The 19,419-nt window shown below is 40.8% G+C and overlaps 2 protein-coding genes across 6 annotated transcripts; one reads left to right on the top strand and one right to left on the bottom strand.

Moving 5' to 3' along the window:
- Positions 1-1,089: 1,089 nt before the first annotated feature.
- Positions 1,090-9,093, bottom strand: CCT5 (chaperonin containing TCP1 subunit 5). The gene is made up of 11 exons (XM_021538425.2): positions 8,917-9,093; positions 7,910-7,970; positions 7,651-7,815; positions 6,952-7,150; positions 6,013-6,205; positions 4,976-5,125; positions 4,560-4,679; positions 3,968-4,153; positions 2,857-2,994; positions 2,299-2,479; positions 1,090-1,368 (listed from the first exon to the last, which is right to left on the bottom strand). The coding sequence occupies exons 1-11, from the start codon at positions 9,019-9,021 to the stop codon at positions 1,241-1,243; spliced, it is 1,626 nt and encodes a 541-aa protein (XP_021394100.1). The 5' UTR covers positions 9,022-9,093; the 3' UTR covers positions 1,090-1,240.
- A 129-nt stretch (positions 9,094-9,222) lies between these two features.
- Positions 9,223-18,313, top strand: ATPSCKMT (ATP synthase c subunit lysine N-methyltransferase). 5 transcript variants are annotated; one of them, XM_031503975.2, is made up of 5 exons: positions 9,223-9,347; positions 9,768-10,039; positions 11,949-12,086; positions 12,821-12,871; positions 18,091-18,313. In XM_031503975.2, the coding sequence occupies exons 2-5, from the start codon at positions 9,773-9,775 to the stop codon at positions 18,286-18,288; spliced, it is 654 nt and encodes a 217-aa protein (XP_031359835.1). In that variant the 5' UTR covers positions 9,223-9,347; positions 9,768-9,772; the 3' UTR covers positions 18,289-18,313. The 5 variants fall into 5 exon arrangements, with proteins under 5 accessions (XP_031359835.1, XP_031359833.1, XP_031359834.1 ...); XM_031503973.2 differs by having other exon boundaries at positions 9,245-9,394; XM_031503974.2 differs by having other exon boundaries at positions 9,245-9,400.
- The last annotated feature ends 1,106 nt before the right edge of the window (positions 18,314-19,419 follow it).

Here is a 19,419-nt window from a genome sequence, read left to right as displayed (position 1 = left end):
GTACAAGTACACTGCTCCCTTTAAGTTCTAGCTTCAGCTGTTTTCCTTTTGTATTAGCAAACAAAGAGATGGTTCTACATGAGCCCAGGTATTTATGGGTTTTTAGAGTCACACTTACAACCCTGAACAGATTAAGGCCAGAGATTGGCAGCAGTAAAACTGATACACTGCTGTCCATTGAACTGCATCTAAATGAAACCAATTTGGGAAGAGGCAAAAGAGTAATGATTAAACACCCACTACTAATTCTTTACCAATGACAATAAAGCTTTGCATGATTTATCCTCAAACAGTTCTAGAAATAAAACCAGTCCTATAATTAGTAAACTTGTTGTTTCTACCATTGTTCCTCTACCAACACTCACTGAAGGGTTTTGTTTGACTCAAATGAGGTAGTCACAGCAAAAACCTATCAGAACATGACCTGCTAGCAAACACTGGCCAGTAAAGAGCTTCCTCTGCCCTATAGAACACAAGTAATGCTGAGTTGGTATTTGTAGCACTTCTCTCACTTTTGAAATATTTCAAAGAAATTGTACATTAGTTCTGGTCTACCACTTGTTTCTTGCTGATTGTTTCACAGGCAAGGTACCCTACTAATCAATTTTACTCTACCACTCTCAGATCATACTGGGGACCTTTTGAGCAAGTGCACTCAACTGTGGTACTATAGACAAAGTTCTGGGAAAAACCCTCACTTAGCTGAACGTGTAGACCCCTGGGAAAAAACCCTCTTTAATCCTCATACATCAGGAAGAGGTCAAGGAGAAAAAAACTGAAGCAACTGGAAGTATGGAATACAGTTCCTTTAAATCTTCACACTGAAACTTCATACTTAATATATTTAACATATGAGAATTACTGGAGGCTAAAATAATTGGTTAATATTTAATTAATTAGCTAAAATAGTGACAGATCTCTTAAAATGAGAATCTGTGGGCTTTCCCCATAAGGAACAATGGAAAATTACCCATTTAATCTTACTGCTGCATTAATTATGTTTTCCCTATACATTCAGGAAGTATTTTCTATGAGTATTTACACTTATCTAAGAAAAGATGCAAAATACTTCTGAAACAAGTCTTGAAATCACCAGTGCTAAATTGTTTTATTTCCAACAACTAGCCATTACAGTATGTGAAACAAAAAGTGTCCAGAATAAATAGCTGAAGATGAAGCATCAGAATACTACCGTCTTCGCTACTGCAGTGGCCCCTTAATGTTTCCTGCTTTTCAACCTTCACTCTTCAGATTCTCCAGGCCTACGGATATCATCAATCTTCAGGATCATTCTAACAACCTGAGTTGCCAGAGAAATCTGCTGTTTCTTACCAATCAGAGTTTCTATAACATGCTGCTGCTTCATATCTGCCAAAAGGAAGCAGAAAAATTAGACATCCTCATGAAATCTAGATATAACACTTCACCTACAAGTGTTAGTAATTAGTAATAGTAAATTCCACATAATTTCAAAGAACATTTTGAAATTACAGGTCTTGGCCACTATGGTTTGCAAACATAATTTGTACAAAATAATTTTACATCTGGGTTTTTACCAAAGATTCTAGGACATTAAGATACAACTCTCTTCCCAACTAGGTTGTGCTTTTCAAGAAGTAATGCAGAATGCTGAAAAGCTAAATTTCCATACACATATATTAAAAGCACCCTAAAGGCTGAGCAAATGCTAAAGAAGTGAAAAGTCAAATGCCATCAAACAGGAACACCTAATCAAAGAAAAGTTATGAATTCACAAATTACAGTTTACTACATTCTTTTCTCAAAAAAACAACGTAAGAAGGTGAAAAGTGTAGATCCAGTTGAGAATAAGGTTTTATACACTGCCTTCTTAGTCTTCATGTATTTGCTCCCGGCTTATATATGCTGACATATTTGTGTGTACATAATTGTCTACAAATAATTCCAGGCTTTTGTTTACTCCTTCACAAGCTGTTTCTCAAAACAAATGTTTTTTATGACTGCAGTGTAACCTGGATCACTAAAACTGCAGTATTTAAATCACAGCTTGCTCACCTCATTGTAAGAACAGCCTTCTTTCCTGTACCATCAGTCAACATCTTCAGTTAATCTCGCCACCAGAGGTTTTGAGACAATTATACATTTTCCTCCTGGTAGACATACATATACTCTCCAAGCACATTTCCATTTATTATGGCAAGGCACAAGAGTTAGAATAAACCAAGTGATGCACAGGTTTAAAAAAAACACAGTGAGCATTTTGAGCTTTTGAGAAAGAAAAGCTTTTATGCTCCTCCTCCTCTACGTTGCAGTTCTTACCATTTGTTCCTTTCTGCAAACAGTCAATGCCCAGAGCAGGATTATTTTCTTTCACCTGCCTTGCCCGCACTTCAGTCATTGTCTGTATTGGATTCATACCACTGTTCTCCGAGAGGGCCATGGGAATTACCTCCAGGGCGTCTGCAAAAGCTCTCACAGCATACTGTTCCAAAGATGGGCACTAGAGGAAAAGAAATTAAAATTCATAAGCTATTAAACTCCAGTGTTAATAAAAGCAGATTTTCATACTAGATATAAAATACATAAACACAACAAACAGATTTTATTTGGAATATAACAACTAAACAAATACCTCTGAATGATAACAACTTGAAAATTAAAAAAAAATTTAACTGCTCCTAGAACAGAAGGCAAAAAAAGTACTGGTAATGACTTTTTACAGAGACAGGAAGGCTAGCTTCCAACACTGGTTATCAGGGAATGTCGAAAAGCACGTTACGGAACTTTCTGAAAAATCTTTGAAGTTCTTCTGGAATCTCTTAAGGCAGGCTCAATCCTTCACACATTAAAACAAAATCTTAACTGTTCCTTTCTTACCTTATCTGCTGCCTCACTGACCGCCAAGGCACAAGATATTTCAGCTGCGCCACCACCGTACACAATACGATTGTCACGAACGAGATTTCGGATTACACACAAAGCATCGTGAAGAGAGCGCTTTGCTTCCTCGATGATCTGGAATTACAGAACAGTGTGTGTTTGACAATACACACATCTGAAGGCTGTGGAAACTGCAATAAACTAAGATTTTTTCATGGCTCCAATGCAGCTTTACTATTGCTATGTTATACTACTTAGAAATAGAGAATATTAGACATCTAGTGGCAAAGAATAAAAATATGCACAAAAATACACCATTATTTGTTAAACCTGTAATTTGAAATAACAAAAACTTACATGAAAAGGTTCTCAATCTTGCATATTTACAAGACACAAAACACTGAACTTTAAATGCAAACATTGTCAGACTGCAGTTTCTATCCACTTCTCACTTGATGTAGGAGATTTAACAAAAATGCCAACCTTTAAAGCAGTATTTCCGCTTTCTTAGAAGAAAACTTCAGACTACAGTATGCTCTTTTTTTCCAAAGGTTTTTCATTTAAAGTAGGACTTGACCTATAGTAAATATAATTTAACACTAACAGAGCAACCAAAATCCAGTTTAAGTACATAAGCATTTAAAGTGGTCTCAATTTGAGGGGACTGGGGGATATAGGGTGTTGGGATATACAGTTTGCAGTAGTTTGGGGTTTTTATTTAAGATTATCTTAACTGGACTAAATCAGAAGTGATACAACTAGGTCTACAATAAAACCAAATCCGTCAAAGATGCTAATATATCTTTACTCATAAAAGTGACCCTCTCATGAGGAAAAAAAATTTAAGACCATCCACAGGTAAAAGCATTTCTGTATTTATGCACTATATGGTCTAACAGAGAAAAAAGTAAAGTTTTAGTTCAGAACCATAGGATGCAAATCTAACAAGTTACTTCTGACACACAGTCCTGACTGCCTACAAGCCTTACCACCCCTCTTCTATTTGCCCACACTTCAAGGAAAATGTAGACAAAGTCAAGAGGAGTACTAATACGCTTTACAAAGAAACTACATATTCTGCAACTATGTATCGAAGCAAGCATCTCACCATTTTATTTCCTCCTCTAATGAAGATGGTGACAGCTCTGGAATTCTGACACTGTTCAATGAGAAGCATTCTGTCCTTGGTTGTTCCGAAGGAGATCTCTCGGACGACGCCCGCGAAGCCCAGTTTCTCTGCCGTGAGCTCGCAGAAGCGAGGCACGATGCGCCCTCCTGTCGCAATGGCGATTAGCTGAAGTTAAACAGCCATGAGTCACTTTAAGAGGATTTTTCCATGGTGCTTTTCAGAACATAAAACTAGTGGAAAAGCATCTGTCAAATGCCTACTCCAAAAGGTTATCTTTGCATCACTTCGAAGTACTTCAGCCAATGTTTTGTTTCTGCCAACAGCAGGACTAAAACAGAAACCTTCCTAGACACCTAAAATTTTTATTAAGTAATATACTTAATATGCTCCAATTATAAACCCTAATCCCCTCCATGGTAGGTTTTTCTCTCAAATCCTCAATGATTTTTCTCCAAATCCCACCCATATACACAATTACACAGTGATACTCAGAAAGCCTGAACTTTTACCTGGTACAGCCTATTACTTCATAAATGCTTTAACAACTGGCACAAAGCCCAGTTTTACTTACTTCTATTTCAGGTCCACCAACCCAACGAACAGCAGGCAGCTCATTCTGGAGCAGCAAGTGATTTGCCTCATCATCAAAACCCCACTGGCAAATGGCAAGGTTCGCACCAGTGTCTTTTATCTAAAAGCAACACAAATCATCAACCTTCACTCTTCATGGTTTTAATTCTCCCAACTTTCTCAAAAGACAATTCTCAAGAATAATCCTCTGGCACACACAGATTAAAATATATTTTTAACCAAGCTGGTATCTCTTTCTTACATTACATTATCTTTGATTCACAGCGTTACAACTGCTTGTATGTTGCTTCCCACCATGATTAGCAGCTCATTTACAGGAACAAATCAATGCACTATGCTGTTTTTTTTCTAAAGGTTACGAAAGACAAAGAAATCAGAAACAATCCCAAAGGCTACCTGCTTCACCATCTCTTCAAACTTCTCTTTTTCATATTTCTGCAGTGCCTTGTAATCATCCACAGATGTGACATCAAGCTTATGTTTGGTTTTAGGCTTAGGTGGTTCAAATGGACAAGTAAGGATTGCAATTTTAGCATCTTTTAGCTCCTGGGCAAATTAAAAAAAAAAAAAAATTTTTACTTCATTAACATCTCTTTCTTGTATTTGCAAAACATACACATGTATCTCTATAAACACAAACATATGAACAAATGTGAAGATCATTTGACTTATTCTAAAATTAACTAAGTATAACTAAATAATTCTGTCAATAGTCTCAATAAACCACTTAGAACAAATTCCATAGCTCCAAGACACTGTTTAAGCCCTTAACAATCTTTACCAGTCATGCCTTTTTATGGTTTAATGTTTAAAAAACAAAAGAAAAATTCAGTTAAACCATCCCTATCCACTGTGACCACTGAGAACACTACTGGTCTTTGTAACAACTTTTCAACTATTACACGACTGTTATTTTCCACTAGTCTTCCTTTCTACAGGATAAACACTGTTACCTGCTAGGTAAGTATTTTAGAAATGTAGAAGTTTTCTTGAAGTACACTGCCCAAAGACTTGGAGAATTTACCTACACCAAACATAAAACAAGGACAGTTTCTGGGATGTTCCAAACAGTACAACATGGCAGTTCACAAAGATTAAGAATCTTAACACTGCATTGCACTAAGCATATTAAGCATATCACACACCAGCAATAATTATTTCTATATAACACAGAATCCTGCATCTGTCCTCACTTAGCAGTACAGTAATTCCTCTCTTCCACCACACCTTCTCAATATTGTTGTAAATTCTAACTTGATCTCTTCCAATATGAAGAATTTCATGCTCCTTGCCCCTTCCTCTGCTGATATATGGTGAAAAGCCAAGACTGTGTAAACACTTAATAAATGCTAGGGTGACATTTGAGGTAGGCTAGACACTCAAATTTATTTAAGTCATTACACACAAGAGCCACACACACTGACAGCACTTACTTTAGGCATCTGTGGATGACTGAAATCTTTATCCACAATCACTCCTTTAACCAACTGTGTATCTTCCAGTCTACCACCCACTTTGCCTTGCACTTTGATCAGCTCAAAATCAACATCTTTACGTTCCATGTCTGCTACTGTCAGTACAGCATTCACCGCAATCTCTGCCATTTGCCTGTGACAGCGGTTCACTCTAGGTTTGAAGAAAATACAGTCATGTTGTACTCCATTTCCACCATTTGGAAGAAAAAGGTGATTCCATCAATAGATGTTAAACAGCAAGAAGTACCACTACAGCAATCAACTTCTGCACACAATATTAAAAGAGGGGCTCCTGCTTGTTTGTTCACAGAAACAGAGGGTGCTGGCTATGTCAGAAAACCGAACACACAGCGTGGTTGGTGTGAGGAACCTTTGCCAATGGAGTCTCAATAGAGATTTGGAAAAAGTCAGGAGAACTAAATGACTAAAAAACATTCAAGAAACAGAAACCATGTGTAAAACAACTCTGCAAGGAAAGCCCTTCCAGTGTCTAAATTTATGAACTACACAGAGAACCCATAAAGGAAAATGAACTTTTGGAACCATCTTAAGTGAATTTTTTTTAGTGGAAAAAAAACCCCTAAGATGACATGTTGTTATTTTTAACAGATTCAGATTACTTTTGGAACCCGCTATGATGCAGAAACCTGGAACTAACAGGTTAGAATGAAAATGATGCTGCAGCTATTTAATTTCATGGAAATGACCCTTTGGAGATGAAGGAGTCACAATTTCTTATCCGGGGACAGGAGTCCATGGAGGAATTAGCTAAACCAAAACACAGAAGAGCCTTCAGCAGCACTCCAATAACACAAACACCAGGATTTCTCCTTTCCATGCAGAGGGTTTTCAATGGAAGGGTAAATATTCATTCAATATTCAGGTTTTATGACTTACACTTTAGAGCCCAGAGTTGTCTTTGCTGTCTGGATCAGAGGCTCAATGTTCTGTGGATCAACTGGGAAGCTGTCACTGATTTTGTCTAGATGCTCAATAGCAATGCGTGCTGCCTGCTCATAACCATCTGCTATTCTGATGGGGTGAATGCCTCGGTCTAGCAACTGCTCAGCCTGTTCCAGTAATGCCCCAGCCAGAACTATAAAAAAAAAAAAAAAAAAGTTTTATTCTTGATTGGAGCATAATTTTAAGTATATTAACAACCGATTAAAAACCATATTTTCTGTTTTTTCTGCAGTATTTTAAGAGTTCAAGGTTTCCTAAATAACAAAAAAACCACAAAAACCTCTACTTGCTCTGCTTAGCAAGAGAACCACATTATGTTAAGACCAAAATGAAGCACAGGCATCAAGGCAAGACAAGGAGACTACATAAGAAAAATATGCAAAACAATTCTTTGAAAGTATCAAAGGGGCTCTCAGCACTACCTTAAAATGGAACCAGACTTCAAAAAAATACAAAAGATTCTTCCCGATTAGAAGACTTCTCATACAAGAACTGACAGGAATACTGCAACAATAAATACTCCAAAGAAGTGCTACAGAAAAGCTACTGCTATTTCTCACAATTTTTTAAAATAGCTGAAGCAACTTGATTTTAAACTTGAAAAGGGAAGCTAAATTTAAAACGCTCTCTTACCAACGACTCCAGTAGTTCCATCCCCAATCTCATCATCTTGAGATTTAGCCAGCTCCACCATAAGTTTGGCTATCTGGTGATCCACATCCATCATATTCAGGATTGTAGCACCATCATTTGTCACAGTCACCTCACCATCCTTGTCCACCATCATTTTATCCAAGCCTAAAAAACATATGTTCAAAGGATTAAGGAAAATTTTGAAAATTCCCCCACAACAATTATTAAAAGAGAAATACTAAAAGTTTTTCATTGTTACCATTGGGCCCAAGGGACGTTCTCAGAGTACTTGCTACAGCCTTTGCTGCCATTATGTGAGACTGTAAAACACAGCATAACAAAGACAGAAGTTAAATCATTACCACGCATTCCAGGAAAACACAGCAAGTAGTGCAAATGTTGTAATTTAACTGACAACAACTATTGCTTGTATTGCTTGTGCTGGCTCTGCTAAAGCACGCAAAAGCAGAGCACCCAAATGACAGCCCTAACGCTCAAAGCAGGGAGCAACAGAGGCCGGCAACGCTAAAAAGAGAAGGCAGTGCAATTTTACCCATCATAGAATCATCACAGAATGGTTTTGCTTGGAAGGGACTTTGAAGACCATCCAGGTCCCACCGCCTGTCAGAGGCAGAACACCTTCCACTAGACCAGATTGCTCAGTGCCCCATACAACCTTCCCCTGAACACTTCCAGGAATGGGGCATCCACCACCTCTCTCTTCCAGTGTCCACTCCCTTCTTCCGTCGGGATTTAGACCACCCGCACTCAGCCCCAGCCTTTCTTCGACAGCCGAGCTTCAGGAGGCGGTCTAAGGGAGGGGGCGTGGGGGGCTGGGCAGGAGCACGGGAGGGCCGCGGTGCCCCACGGGGTGCCGGCCCCACGGCCCGCAGCTCGGGGGCGGACCCACGCCGTGCCGCGGGTCCCCAGCCCCGGGGCGATGCTTTCTCTCTTCCTCCACCCCTCCCCCGCTTACGGGCCCAGTCCAGGCTCCATCCGCCCTGCGCCTCGGGCGGGGCTGGCGCCGAGCGCGGCAGCGCCTCGCCCCAGGGGCTCCATCCTCCCGCTGCTCGCAGCAGCACGGCACGGCACGGTATGGTACGGTACGGCACGGCACGGCACGGTATGGTACGGTACGGCACGGCACGGCACGGTATGGTACGGTACACCACAGCATGGCACAGCATGGCACAGCATGGCGCGGCGCGGCGCGGCCTAACCAGCGCGGGCCCGCGGGCGGCCCCGGCAGCCGCCCCGCTCGCTCACCTTGAGCGCCTCCAAGCCCATGAGGCGCGTCTTGCGCTCTTGGTCCTTCAGGATGAGGAAGGGCCGCCCATACTCGTCAAACGCCAGAGTCCCCATGGCCGACATGGCTGCTCCGCCAGCTCCGACCGCCGCCGCCCGCGCGCGCGCACTTCCCAGGAGCCGCCGCGCCCGCCGCGCGCCGCCCCGCGCCTGCGCGAACGCTGCGCCTCGCCGAATGCCGCGGGCGGGAGCTTTGGGGCGCCGCCAGCCGAGCCTTCTGGAAGCCGCCGGCGCCGGGGGAGGAGCGCGGCTCGCGGGCGGGGAGGGAAGGGGGGAGGATGTGCCGAGTGGGGCGGAGTACGGGCGCCGGGTGACGTGAGGGCGGAGGAGGGAAGGCAGACGGACGGTGGAAAAGCGTGCGCGGCGCTTCTCTCCGGGGTGCCTTCGGAAAGGTTTCGGCCCCGCACCCCTTCGCAGTGAAGTGGTGCTGCCCTTCCCGGTAGCGGTGCGGGCCGGGCGTGAGGCTGGGGTGTTCGCTGTCGAGGCGGGGTGTGGCTGTGTCCTAGGGAAGCGTTGCCCCGCACGGGAGGAGCAGTGACTCCGGCGCTGTCCCGGCGGCAGGACGGTCCCTGCCTGCCCGCCCTGGAGCTGTCCGGGGCGATCCCTGCCTGCCCGCCCGCCTGTGGGGGCCCGGCGTTTAAATGGGAACCGCGTTCCTGCCCTCTCGTGCCTCAGCTTTTCAGACGCTGTAGCGTTTCCTTGGGGTTGGCTGAAGTGTAGGGTGGTTTTTTCCATCTCTTTACGCGGTAGCTCTTCGCTACAAGACGCTGATTTGTCTGAAATGAGCGAACACGCTGTCTGTCCGTCCGCAGGAGGGATGTCCCGGGCGCTGGCGAAGGAGGTCCCGCAGGAGGAGGGCGAGGGCGGCTCCCGCAGGAGCAGCTGGGGGCTGCTGGCCGCGGCCGGTCTGGGAGGGACCCTGGTGGCCCTCTATGCTGTAGCCACCCCCTTCGTGACCCCGGCCCTGAGGAAGGTGTGCCTGCCCTTCGTTCCTGCCACCGCCGCTCAGATCCAGAACGTGCTGAAGATGTTGGAAAACAGAAGTGGCTCCCTAGTTGACATTGGTAGCGGAGATGGCCGTATTGTAAGTTATGGATGTTGCCTCTTAAAAAAATGCCGAAGTGCTGGAGCTGCGTTTTCTCACACTTAAAAATGTCTTGTCTTTGGCAGCCACTGGTTGTCTCTGAGTCTCACGGAAAGTATCAAATCTGAGAAAGGTTTACATTCAGTTTTGATGAGTAATAAATAGTTTTGCTGCAGTCTTACCTGTAGCTTGACAAAGGTAGTGGACAAAATGTCATCGTGTCGACTGGAGGGAATCACAGTGCATTCATTTGACAAGAAGCTATCAGAGTCTTGGTGCTGATTGACAAAGAGCTGTGATTCCACAAAGGTGTGTAGCTGCAGCAAGTGAAGCTGTGAGATGTTTAATGTATAAAGGTGATAGAAGTGTAAAAAGAAATGGGCAATGAGCGATGGATTATAAAAATAAAAATCCTGATATCGTTAGAACTGTAGTCTTCAAACTTTTGTGGACTGCTGGCTTCCCCACTTCCAAATCCATGTGGTGAAACTAGAATAAACACCAAGAGAAATTGTGAGAATCATGAAAGAAAAAGTGATTCTGCGTTTCCAGGGTATTGCTTGAGCCCCAGTTTGTGAAATATGATGAGGATATAGTGGCAAATTGTGTTTTAGTTTTTCTTTTGTTGCTATGACATTTTGTGTCATTTGTAACTAACTTGTGTCATGTGTGTCATTTGCTGGACATTTTGTTTTTTTGTAACTATCTGCTTCAAGTCAGATTTGCCAGCAGGGTGGTAATTTTTGATGCAAACACATGAGTTCTTGAATGCTACCTTTGTCCATGTTTTATGTGAATGAGTCAACTGTTTGTCCACCTAAGAAAAAAATTGATTTGGAACCCCATGTCTGTGAAGATTGCTTGAATTGTGCCTGGGTATGAAAAAGACCAAAAAACTTAGGCATGAGATAACTGAAGTTTCTGATGCCTTTCTGGCTGCTGACTCTGATCAGAGGTATTTAATTTTAATAGGCACTGTGTCATTGATTCTGATATGTAGGTGCCCAAATGGAAACTGAAGACTATTTGGAAAGCCAGGTGAATGCTTGGTGCTTCCTTGATGCATCTTTCCTGACAAAGCCTGTTCAAATGCTTTTAATTATTTAGCACTTACTCAGGTGGATAAATATGAAGATATTTACCACACTTCCAAGTCTGGTAAAAATGTCAGATTCTTTTGGTGAATTTTCAAGTGCTCTGTGTGTGATGGAAGATTAATTATTTTGACAGTGTGAAATACATGGTCTAGGTAAAGCTGTTTGAGAAGTTCTGTTAAGAAATGTGTGCTTTCTGAATTCACCTTGCTTGTTTTGTAATTGATAGTTCATCAGGTGATTGCTGATTAGAAGTTTGCTCTAGTCTTTTAAATTATGTCTTAAACCTTTATTCTAGAAATCAGTGCATTTTTTGATTTTTTTTTCAGTGTAGATTAAGATTGCTTTCACACTCTTTCTATTAGTATGTCATTTTAGCTCTGATGGAGGAGCTGCTCAAGTGCCTATCCCTCACTGCTTTTCAAATAAGTGGTCTAATTTTGAGTGTTTTTGCTTGTGAGTTTCACTGTTCTCTCTGTGATCAATGTTGGTTCTCTCTAATTCCAAGACACTGTAATGAATGTGTTAAATTAAACTTTTATATGGATCATAGATGTATTGCAAGCTCACAGCTTTGCTCTGTGAATATTTGTTTTCATTTTGTTTGCCTAACTATATTTCAGTTGGACTAGTAATAATAGCAAAAAGTAGTTTTGAGTTTTTGTTCACTATACAGCTGATGTGTTGGGCATTAAACCCAGGGTGACTTAGGAAAGTGCTTTCCTTTGATTTATATTTTAAATGAAACTGTGAGCTTCTCTTTAGGTGAATTGATTTTTATGTTTCAAAGTGAAGATTTATTTTCTTCCTTGAAGGTGATAGCAGCTGCAAAAAAGGGATTCCAGGCTGTTGGTTATGAATTGAATCCCTGGCTAGTCTGGTACTCCAGATATCGTGCCTGGAGAGATGGAGTACATCAGAACACCAAATTTCATATTTCAGACTTATGGAAGGTGGGTGGTGAATTATATAAGAATGGATCTGGGATGATTGAGAGATTTATAAGTTTGGAAATACTTTCCTGAAAAAGCTGAAATGCTGTCTGACTTCAAGATGCTGTACTGGACTTTGAGCAAAGTACTTGTGCTGGGAATCTGGTTTCTTTGGGCTCAGTATGCTGTTCTGCTGCTTTTGTGCTTTATTCAAGTGCTTCCTTTATCAGTAGCAGTTCCTTGAGCAATCCTGCACCTGATGAATTATGTGGGAGGGGTTTTTTTTGGGCTGTGGAGGTTTGTGTTCAGAGAGAAACATAAGAAAACTTCACGGCACTGAGTGGAAGAACTTTATCATTACAATGCCTAGGAAATTTTTATAGCCAGCTGACATTTAAAAGAAGAAGGGGCAAACTTAAAGCATACATGATTTTATCATATACAAGAGTTGTGAAAATAACCCTTTTGTTATTAGTAAAGTCATGTAGGTATTTTCTAAATGAATGCTTTCTGTGCTTCTAGAATTGCTATTCCATATTCTTGGCCAGACAGTAGAAGTTTTTTGCTGTTTGGCAGTATAAAGTTTTCTTTATGTGGAAATTCTTGTGATGAAAAGTTGGTAAGGGATCTCCTTACATATTTTTGATTTAAATCCCTGTTGAAAGAAGTGCAGCTAGAGGAATTAGGAGAAAAGGATGATGAAAGTTTCTCTAAGTGCCATTTTCAGTAAGTTTTGTTCTCAATTTTTATTTTAGGTTTCTTTTTCCCATTATAGAAATGTTGTTGTTTTTGGAGTACCTCAAATGGTAAGCTTGCTATTTTTTTTTCTTTATTACTGTATTTTATTTATTATACTGTTAAATTATTGTTACAATGTTTATTTATTTTAATGCCAAGGCATTCAGTGTTAATACATTAATCTGCAAAATGAATCAAGCTACAGATAGTCAAAGGTAGTCAGTAATAATTGTAGAATATTAAGGGTTGGAAGGGACCTTAAACATCAAGTCCCAACCCCCCTGTGCATGGGATACCTCCCACTAGACCAGGTTGCTCAAGGCCTTATCCAGCCTGGCTTTGAGCGCTGCCAGGGTTGGGACATCCAGTTCCTGGGCAACCTGTTCCAGTATCTTACCACTCTCACAGTAAAGAATTTCTTCCTAATGTTTAACCTAAATTTCCCCTTTCAGTTTTTTTTTTTTCCATTCTCCATTGTCCTATCCTGATGAAGCAACCCTCTCCAGCTTCATCAGGAGATTTCTCCCTGTAGGCTCCCTTCTGACACTGGAAGGTTGCTATGAGGTCTGCATGCAACCTTCTCTTCTCTAGTTCCAGCTCCTCTGCCATGAGCAGGGACACTTGACTAGACCAGGTTCCTCAGAGCTCCATCCAACCTTATTTGAACAATTCCATGTCTGGGGCATCCACAGCTTCTCTGGGCAACCTGTTCTATTACCTCACCACCCTCATGTGAAGAATTTCTTCCTAATACCAATCAAAACCTACTCTCCTTCAGTCTGAATCTCTTCCCCCTTGTCTGTTACTTCCTGTGCCTGTAGATGGTCCCTCTCCATCTTGTAGGCTCCCTTCAGGTACTAGGAGGTTGCAGTTAGGTTCCCCTGAAGCCGTCTCTTTTGCAGGCTGAACAAACCCAATCCTGTCATCCTGTGCTTCCGTATTGCTTGTTCCTTTGCTAAGGCAGGTGTGAGATGAAATAAGAGAAGAACTTTATGTGATGCCGCACCATACAGCATACACTGAAAACATTTCTGCAGCAGTAACGGGAAATGTAATAAATCTTCCTATTATATGCTTGTTTGTTTTTTCAACGGCACCAGAAGTAAATCTCTACTTCAGATTCCAATTGTAACCCGTATTGGAAACTGAAGTGCGTATGGGTGGGATTTAGTGAGCACCGGGATGTTCCTCATGCTGTCAGCCCTGCGTGCTCTCTTGCTTGAGTTCCAGCAGGGGGCACTGGAAACGTTTGGATTTGCGGTCAGGAGTTCTGCCGTTGCTGTCTGAGTAAACTAAGAATAAACAAATGCCCTGGGAAAATGTGAGTAAACTCAGCAGAAATACTGAAATAACTTTTGAATGTAATAAAGTGGCACACATTAGCTGTGATAGAAAGGGTAGCTATAGGGTTCAGGATAATTTTTGTAGATCCAGTAAATACTAGGTCAAATTCAGCAAAGTACTGTCATAAATGCAACTGATGCAAACATATGAACCTCTATGTTTTCTAAGTATTCATTTGCTGATGATTCCCTTTGAGTTTAATTCAGAAGTTGTTAATGCCCAGCCTCCTGAATTACTAAATTAATTTTCTAGAAACCTTAATGCATTTTTTCTTTTTTACTTAGGAACAATAGATCTCTTTAGCTTTTTTAATAATGCTGGCCTGATTTGATGCTTTCACGCAGTGTTTTTGTTAGCGTTCAGGAACATACATAATCACAGGACATGATTATATGCAGGTGCTTTTATTAAGAGCTCTGGGAATCAGGGGTACAAACCCAAATCTGACTCCGACATGGCTTTCGAGCTGAACGTATTTTATATTCTATCATTACATAACTCACATATTAATTTTTAAACTTATATTGTTCTATTGTATACATTGACATGAGTTTCTCGTGATCTTTCTTAGGTCACTGACCACAGTTTCTCGTGATTATTCTTATGATTAAACAGTAATTATATTTAATTACTAAACAATCATCACATCTAACAATTATATCAATTATCATGCACTAGCTACACAGTGCAGTTCTAGCAAATACGAGTTCTCCATGTGCTTAGGGTTTTTATTTTTCCAGGGCCTACTAAGCTTATTTTTCCTTTTAACCCTTAATCTCCATGATTTTACTGTCCCTTTTACCCTTTTACTGTCATTTTTATATTTCTATCTGAGATTAGCTTTAAAAACCTGAATTTATTAATCTTCAGGGAAGACTAAGACCTCTCATTCTTGAAAGCATCTGGGGGGAAGGTGTGTTTGTTTCTGAGTTATTGCAGAGAGAGACTTACTTGTTCAGGGGAGGGTGATGGAATTCTTGACAGGTGTTCATGTTTGCAGCTCTTGAGTATTTTAACTGATTATATACTGTACAAAAGGTTTACTAAACTATGTATCTATGTTGACACATTAAAAATTTCCCCCAAACCCTGGCTTAACATAAAATACAGTATGATTGTAACACCTAATGCAACTGATATATTTAGCTTAAAAACTAGTTTGACTGGTTCAAGGATAGGATTCTTTTTGGCTAAACTTGGCTGAACTATTAATGATGTTTTCCAATTTGTGCTAATTTGTCACAAATTTTCATAATCCATGTCTATATTTAATTCATAATAATTTAATTCATAATCCAATTTTCATAATCATAGTCCATGTCTATATTTTCTGTAACAAATTTTTTTCTGGTGCCTCAACTCAGTTTTAGACAGCAAAGTGGGCTTATTTTTCTAGTTTAAAGTGCTAGTAGGCTTATTTTTCTAGCTGTTTAAGGCAGCAAAGGTGTTTAAAAGCATTTGCAGTGCGGATGAAACCAGAGCCTTAAAAATATTTGGAGGTTACTCTTTGGTATATTAGATCTATGACTTTAATTTTCCTAAAATATTCAATTGTTAGCTTAAATGTAGCTATAATAAGATACCACATCAAAGGCTCACCCTGCATGTGATAGTGGAAGCTCTTCGCAGCCTTTGGTAATACCTTTTCTTTAGTCAGTCTTATTTTCTAATAATGTTCTTTTGGGTTTTGTTTCTTTTATATTTTTTGTGAAATTTTATGTATTTTTGTCTTTGTGACTTAAATTCAGCTATATTTGCAAATAGCTACTGCCCTTTAATTTTTTTTTAATATTTAAACATTACATCATGATAACCAACGTAAATTATATTTTACATGTAACATAAGTAGCCTGTAGAATTTGCTGTTAAAATTACTTATTCAGATAGATACAATATATAAGAATCAAAGGAACTTCAAATGGATGTGCACTGCTGATCTGCTTAAACACACCATCAAACTTTTCCAAAGGGCAAAAGTGGCTAAATCTGCTAGGTTTCTTTTTTTTTCCCTAGAACATAATCACTATTTGGGATGGAAAAGAAATTTCTTTTAAGTCTACATGTGTTAATTTATTTCTCACTTAATTCATGGCAGAATTTGCAAAGTACTTATTAGAAAAAGAGCTTCAGACTGGTCAGGGTGTTGCTCTGTTCTAGAAAAGTAGTGATATTTCCCCTGATTTTCATATCCTGTCAGTTTTTGTGAATAGAGGAAAGCTGGACTGCAGGTATTCAACCAAGGACAGTTGGTATGTGACACGGTTCCCCTCAGCATCCTGCTCTCTAGAGTGGGGAGAGATGGATTTGGTGGATGGACTGTTCAGTGGATAAGGAGTTGTCTGGATAGCTGCATTCAGAGAGTAATGGTCAATATATCAGTGTCCAGATGAAGATCAGTTACAATTGGTGTCCTTCAGGGGTCTGTATTAAAGCAGTCCTGCTTAATATCAATGGCATAAAGCACTGGGATTGAGTGCACTCTCAGAAAAGTTTGCAGATGACACTGAGCTGAGTGGTGCAGTTGACGTGCCTGAAGGACAAGATGCCATCCACAGGGACCTGGACAAGAAGTGGGCCCATGGGAATATTACGAGGTTTGACAAGACCAAGTTCAAGGTGTTGCACCTGGGTCAGGGTAACTCTAAGTACCAACACAGGCTGGGGATGAACAGATCAGAGCAGCCCTGCCCAGAAGGACTTGGGGATGCTGGTGCATGAGAGGCTGGACATGACCCAGCCATGCGCACTCCCAGCCCGGAATGCCAAACGTGTCCTGGGCTGCATCCAAGGCAGCGTGGCCAGCAGGGTGAGGGAGGGGATTCTGCCACCTCTACTCTGCTCTGGTGGGATCCCACTTGGAGTGCTGCATCCAGCTCTGGGCACCCCAGCAGGAGAGGGATGCGGACCTGTTGGAGTGGGTTCAGAGGAGCTCCTTTGTTATGAAGGTAGGCTGAGAGAATTGGGGTTATTCAGCTTGGAGAAGACTTGACTCAGGGGAGACCTTATTGTGGCCTTTTAGTACTTGAAGGGGGCTTGTAAACAAGATAGAGACATCTTGTTTCCAGTAGGGCCTGTAGGGATAGGATAAGGGGTAATAGCTTTAAACTAAAAGAGGGCAGATTCATATTAGATATAAGTAAGAAAAGTTTTATGAATAGGATGGTGAAACACTGGAACGGGTTGCTAAGAGAGGCAGTAGATGGGAACTGGATGGGGCTCTGAGCAACCTGATCTAGTTAAAGATGTCCCAGCCCATGGCAGAGGTGTTCAACTTGGCTACCTTTAAAAGTCCCTTGCAATCCAAATCATTCCATGACTCTACATTCTCTTTCATGGAATGTTGCTGAAGGGATTCACATGCCAATGTTAATGGAGTGAGGATTCGACTGAGCTCATTTTCAGTATTACTTAACATAACAGTATTTTACCATAGACTGACAGCAGAATGCTTGCTTTGAGTTGTTGTCTGTGTGATGTTTTGAGTGTCCCAGGATTAGTCTTGGAGTTAGATTTTTAAATTTTGAGTCATGATGACCTTTGAGTATAACACAATAGCTCATAAAGGGTGTCATAAATAAATTCAGGGGGCTGAACTTTCATTCCCTCAGAGAAGAATCCCACTGAAGAGAATAATGAATTGGAGCATGCAAAGTCTTTTCCCAGCAGTTTTAGTTGTGGTTTTTTTTTTTTTTTTTTTTAATGTAAGGGGTAATTGGTGGGTTTTGATTAAATTTGAATTTGAAAATAACCATTTTCTGGTTTTAGATATTCTTTGTCAAGGCATCAAAGCCAAAATATATATCATGAATACTTTCCTAAGATTAAAAAAAAATAAATACTCAAATATTGGATTTCTCTTGAGAACCTGAATTAGATTCTAAGAGAATGCTCCTGGTTTCCTGGTTTTTACTGTTTCTGAGAGGTTTTTCTTGTAATTCAACAGATGCCACAGCTGGAGAAGAAGCTAGAAGAAGAACTTAAGTGTAATGCCAGAATCATTGCCTGTCGCTTCCCTTTCCCTTGCTGGATTCCAGATCATACTACTGGAGAGGGAATAGACACTGTGTGGGTCTACGATTTGAAAAGTTCTAGAGGATGTGAAACAAAAAGCTTGGAAATTACACCAGAGACACAATCATAAACATCAAATTTGTTCTCTTACAGAAGTTTTCAGCTTTGACTGGACCTGTTGAAGATAACATTAATGTGGAGAGAGCCCTGGCATATAAAGATGTGTATTCACTATAAGAACTGAAGTACAGTGGCTGTCTGAAAGCACACAAAGGTTACTGAAAGGGGTAGTTAAATGGCTTAATATGATGTCCTGATTTAAATCCATCCAGCAGTGGAGTACCACACAGATGTTCACTCACTGCAGTCCACAGATTCCCCCAGTATGATGGGAAAGAAAACTGAAAGAAAGGTCATACCCATGACCATGGATTGATATGGGACTAGTTTAATAATTTAAATAAATTAACTCATAATTAACAACAACAAAAGAGGAGTAAAACCCAAGAAAAATGAGTGCTGCATAATACCCTTGCTTACCACCCACTGATGGATGTCCACCCCATCCCAGAGCAGCGACCGGTCCCTCCTTGCCAACTCTTCCCAGTTTATATACTGGACGTGATGTTCTGTAGTGTAGAATATCTCTTTGGTCAGTTCAGCTCAGCTGTCCTGGCCCTGCTTCTTGCACACCTTCTTGTTAGCAGAACATGAGAAAATAAAAAGTCCTTGGCTTGGACTAAGCACTGCTCAGTATCTAAAGTAACTAAAACCATTAGTGTATTATCAGTGTTAGTCTTTTCTAAATCCAAATGACAGTGTTGTACCAGCTAATAGGAAGAAAATCAACTCCCAGCTGAAAGCAGAATATGTTGTTAGTCAAAATTATGAAATATAGAAGAGGAAAACTTTAATATGGAAAAGGGTTTAGAACACCCTTCATTACAGTTAAGGGAATATATGTATAAATTCAAATGCTCAAATTTGTAAACTTAATATACACTAAAATGTGGGAGATGGATGGTGGGTGCTGCTGCCTAATATCTGTTCCCGACAGACCTCTCCTGTAGAAAGGCAAGTTGGGTAAACATTCAAGCAACACAGTCAGGTTCACACACCACACTCATCGCAGCTGGCTCAGCGAGAGAGGCAAGAAAGGCTCTTTTGGCAAGGTTTTATTCCAGCAAAGTCGTGAAACTGAAGGTAACCCAGCAAGAAAGAGGACAACCCCGTGGAGCAGGCAGCTTAAGAAAGGGAAGGG

This window comes from Lonchura striata, chromosome 1, assembly GCF_046129695.1.
Source record: "Lonchura striata isolate bLonStr1 chromosome 1, bLonStr1.mat, whole genome shotgun sequence".
NCBI classification, from domain to species: domain Eukaryota; kingdom Metazoa; phylum Chordata; class Aves; order Passeriformes; family Estrildidae; genus Lonchura; species Lonchura striata.
The sequence above is the reverse complement of the archived record's forward strand: the minus strand, read 5'-3'. Positions and strand labels throughout refer to the sequence as shown.

What these genes read in the sequence shown, in the direction of transcription:
- CCT5 (XM_021538425.2), bottom strand. Translation starts at nt 9,021, where the DNA reads ATGTCGGCCATGGGGACTCTGGCGTTTGACGAGTATGGGCGGCCCTTC. An exon ending in TGGGCTTGGAGGCGCTCAAG is followed by an intron (nt 7,971 to 8,916) that starts GTGAGCGAGCGG and finishes TGTGTTTTACAG; the next exon opens with TCTCACATAATGGCAGCAAA. An exon ending in TGGAACTACTGGAGTCGTTG is followed by an intron (nt 7,151 to 7,650) that starts GTAAGAGAGCGT and finishes TTTTTTTTATAG; the next exon opens with TTCTGGCTGGGGCATTACTG.
- ATPSCKMT (XM_031503975.2), top strand. Translation starts at nt 9,773, where the DNA reads ATGTCCCGGGCGCTGGCGAAGGAGGTCCCGCAGGAGGAGGGCGAGGGC. An exon ending in GTAGCGGAGATGGCCGTATT is followed by an intron (nt 10,040 to 11,948) that starts GTAAGTTATGGA and finishes TCTTCCTTGAAG; the next exon opens with GTGATAGCAGCTGCAAAAAA. An exon ending in TTTTTGGAGTACCTCAAATG is followed by an intron (nt 12,872 to 18,090) that starts GTAAGCTTGCTA and finishes GTAATTCAACAG; the next exon opens with ATGCCACAGCTGGAGAAGAA.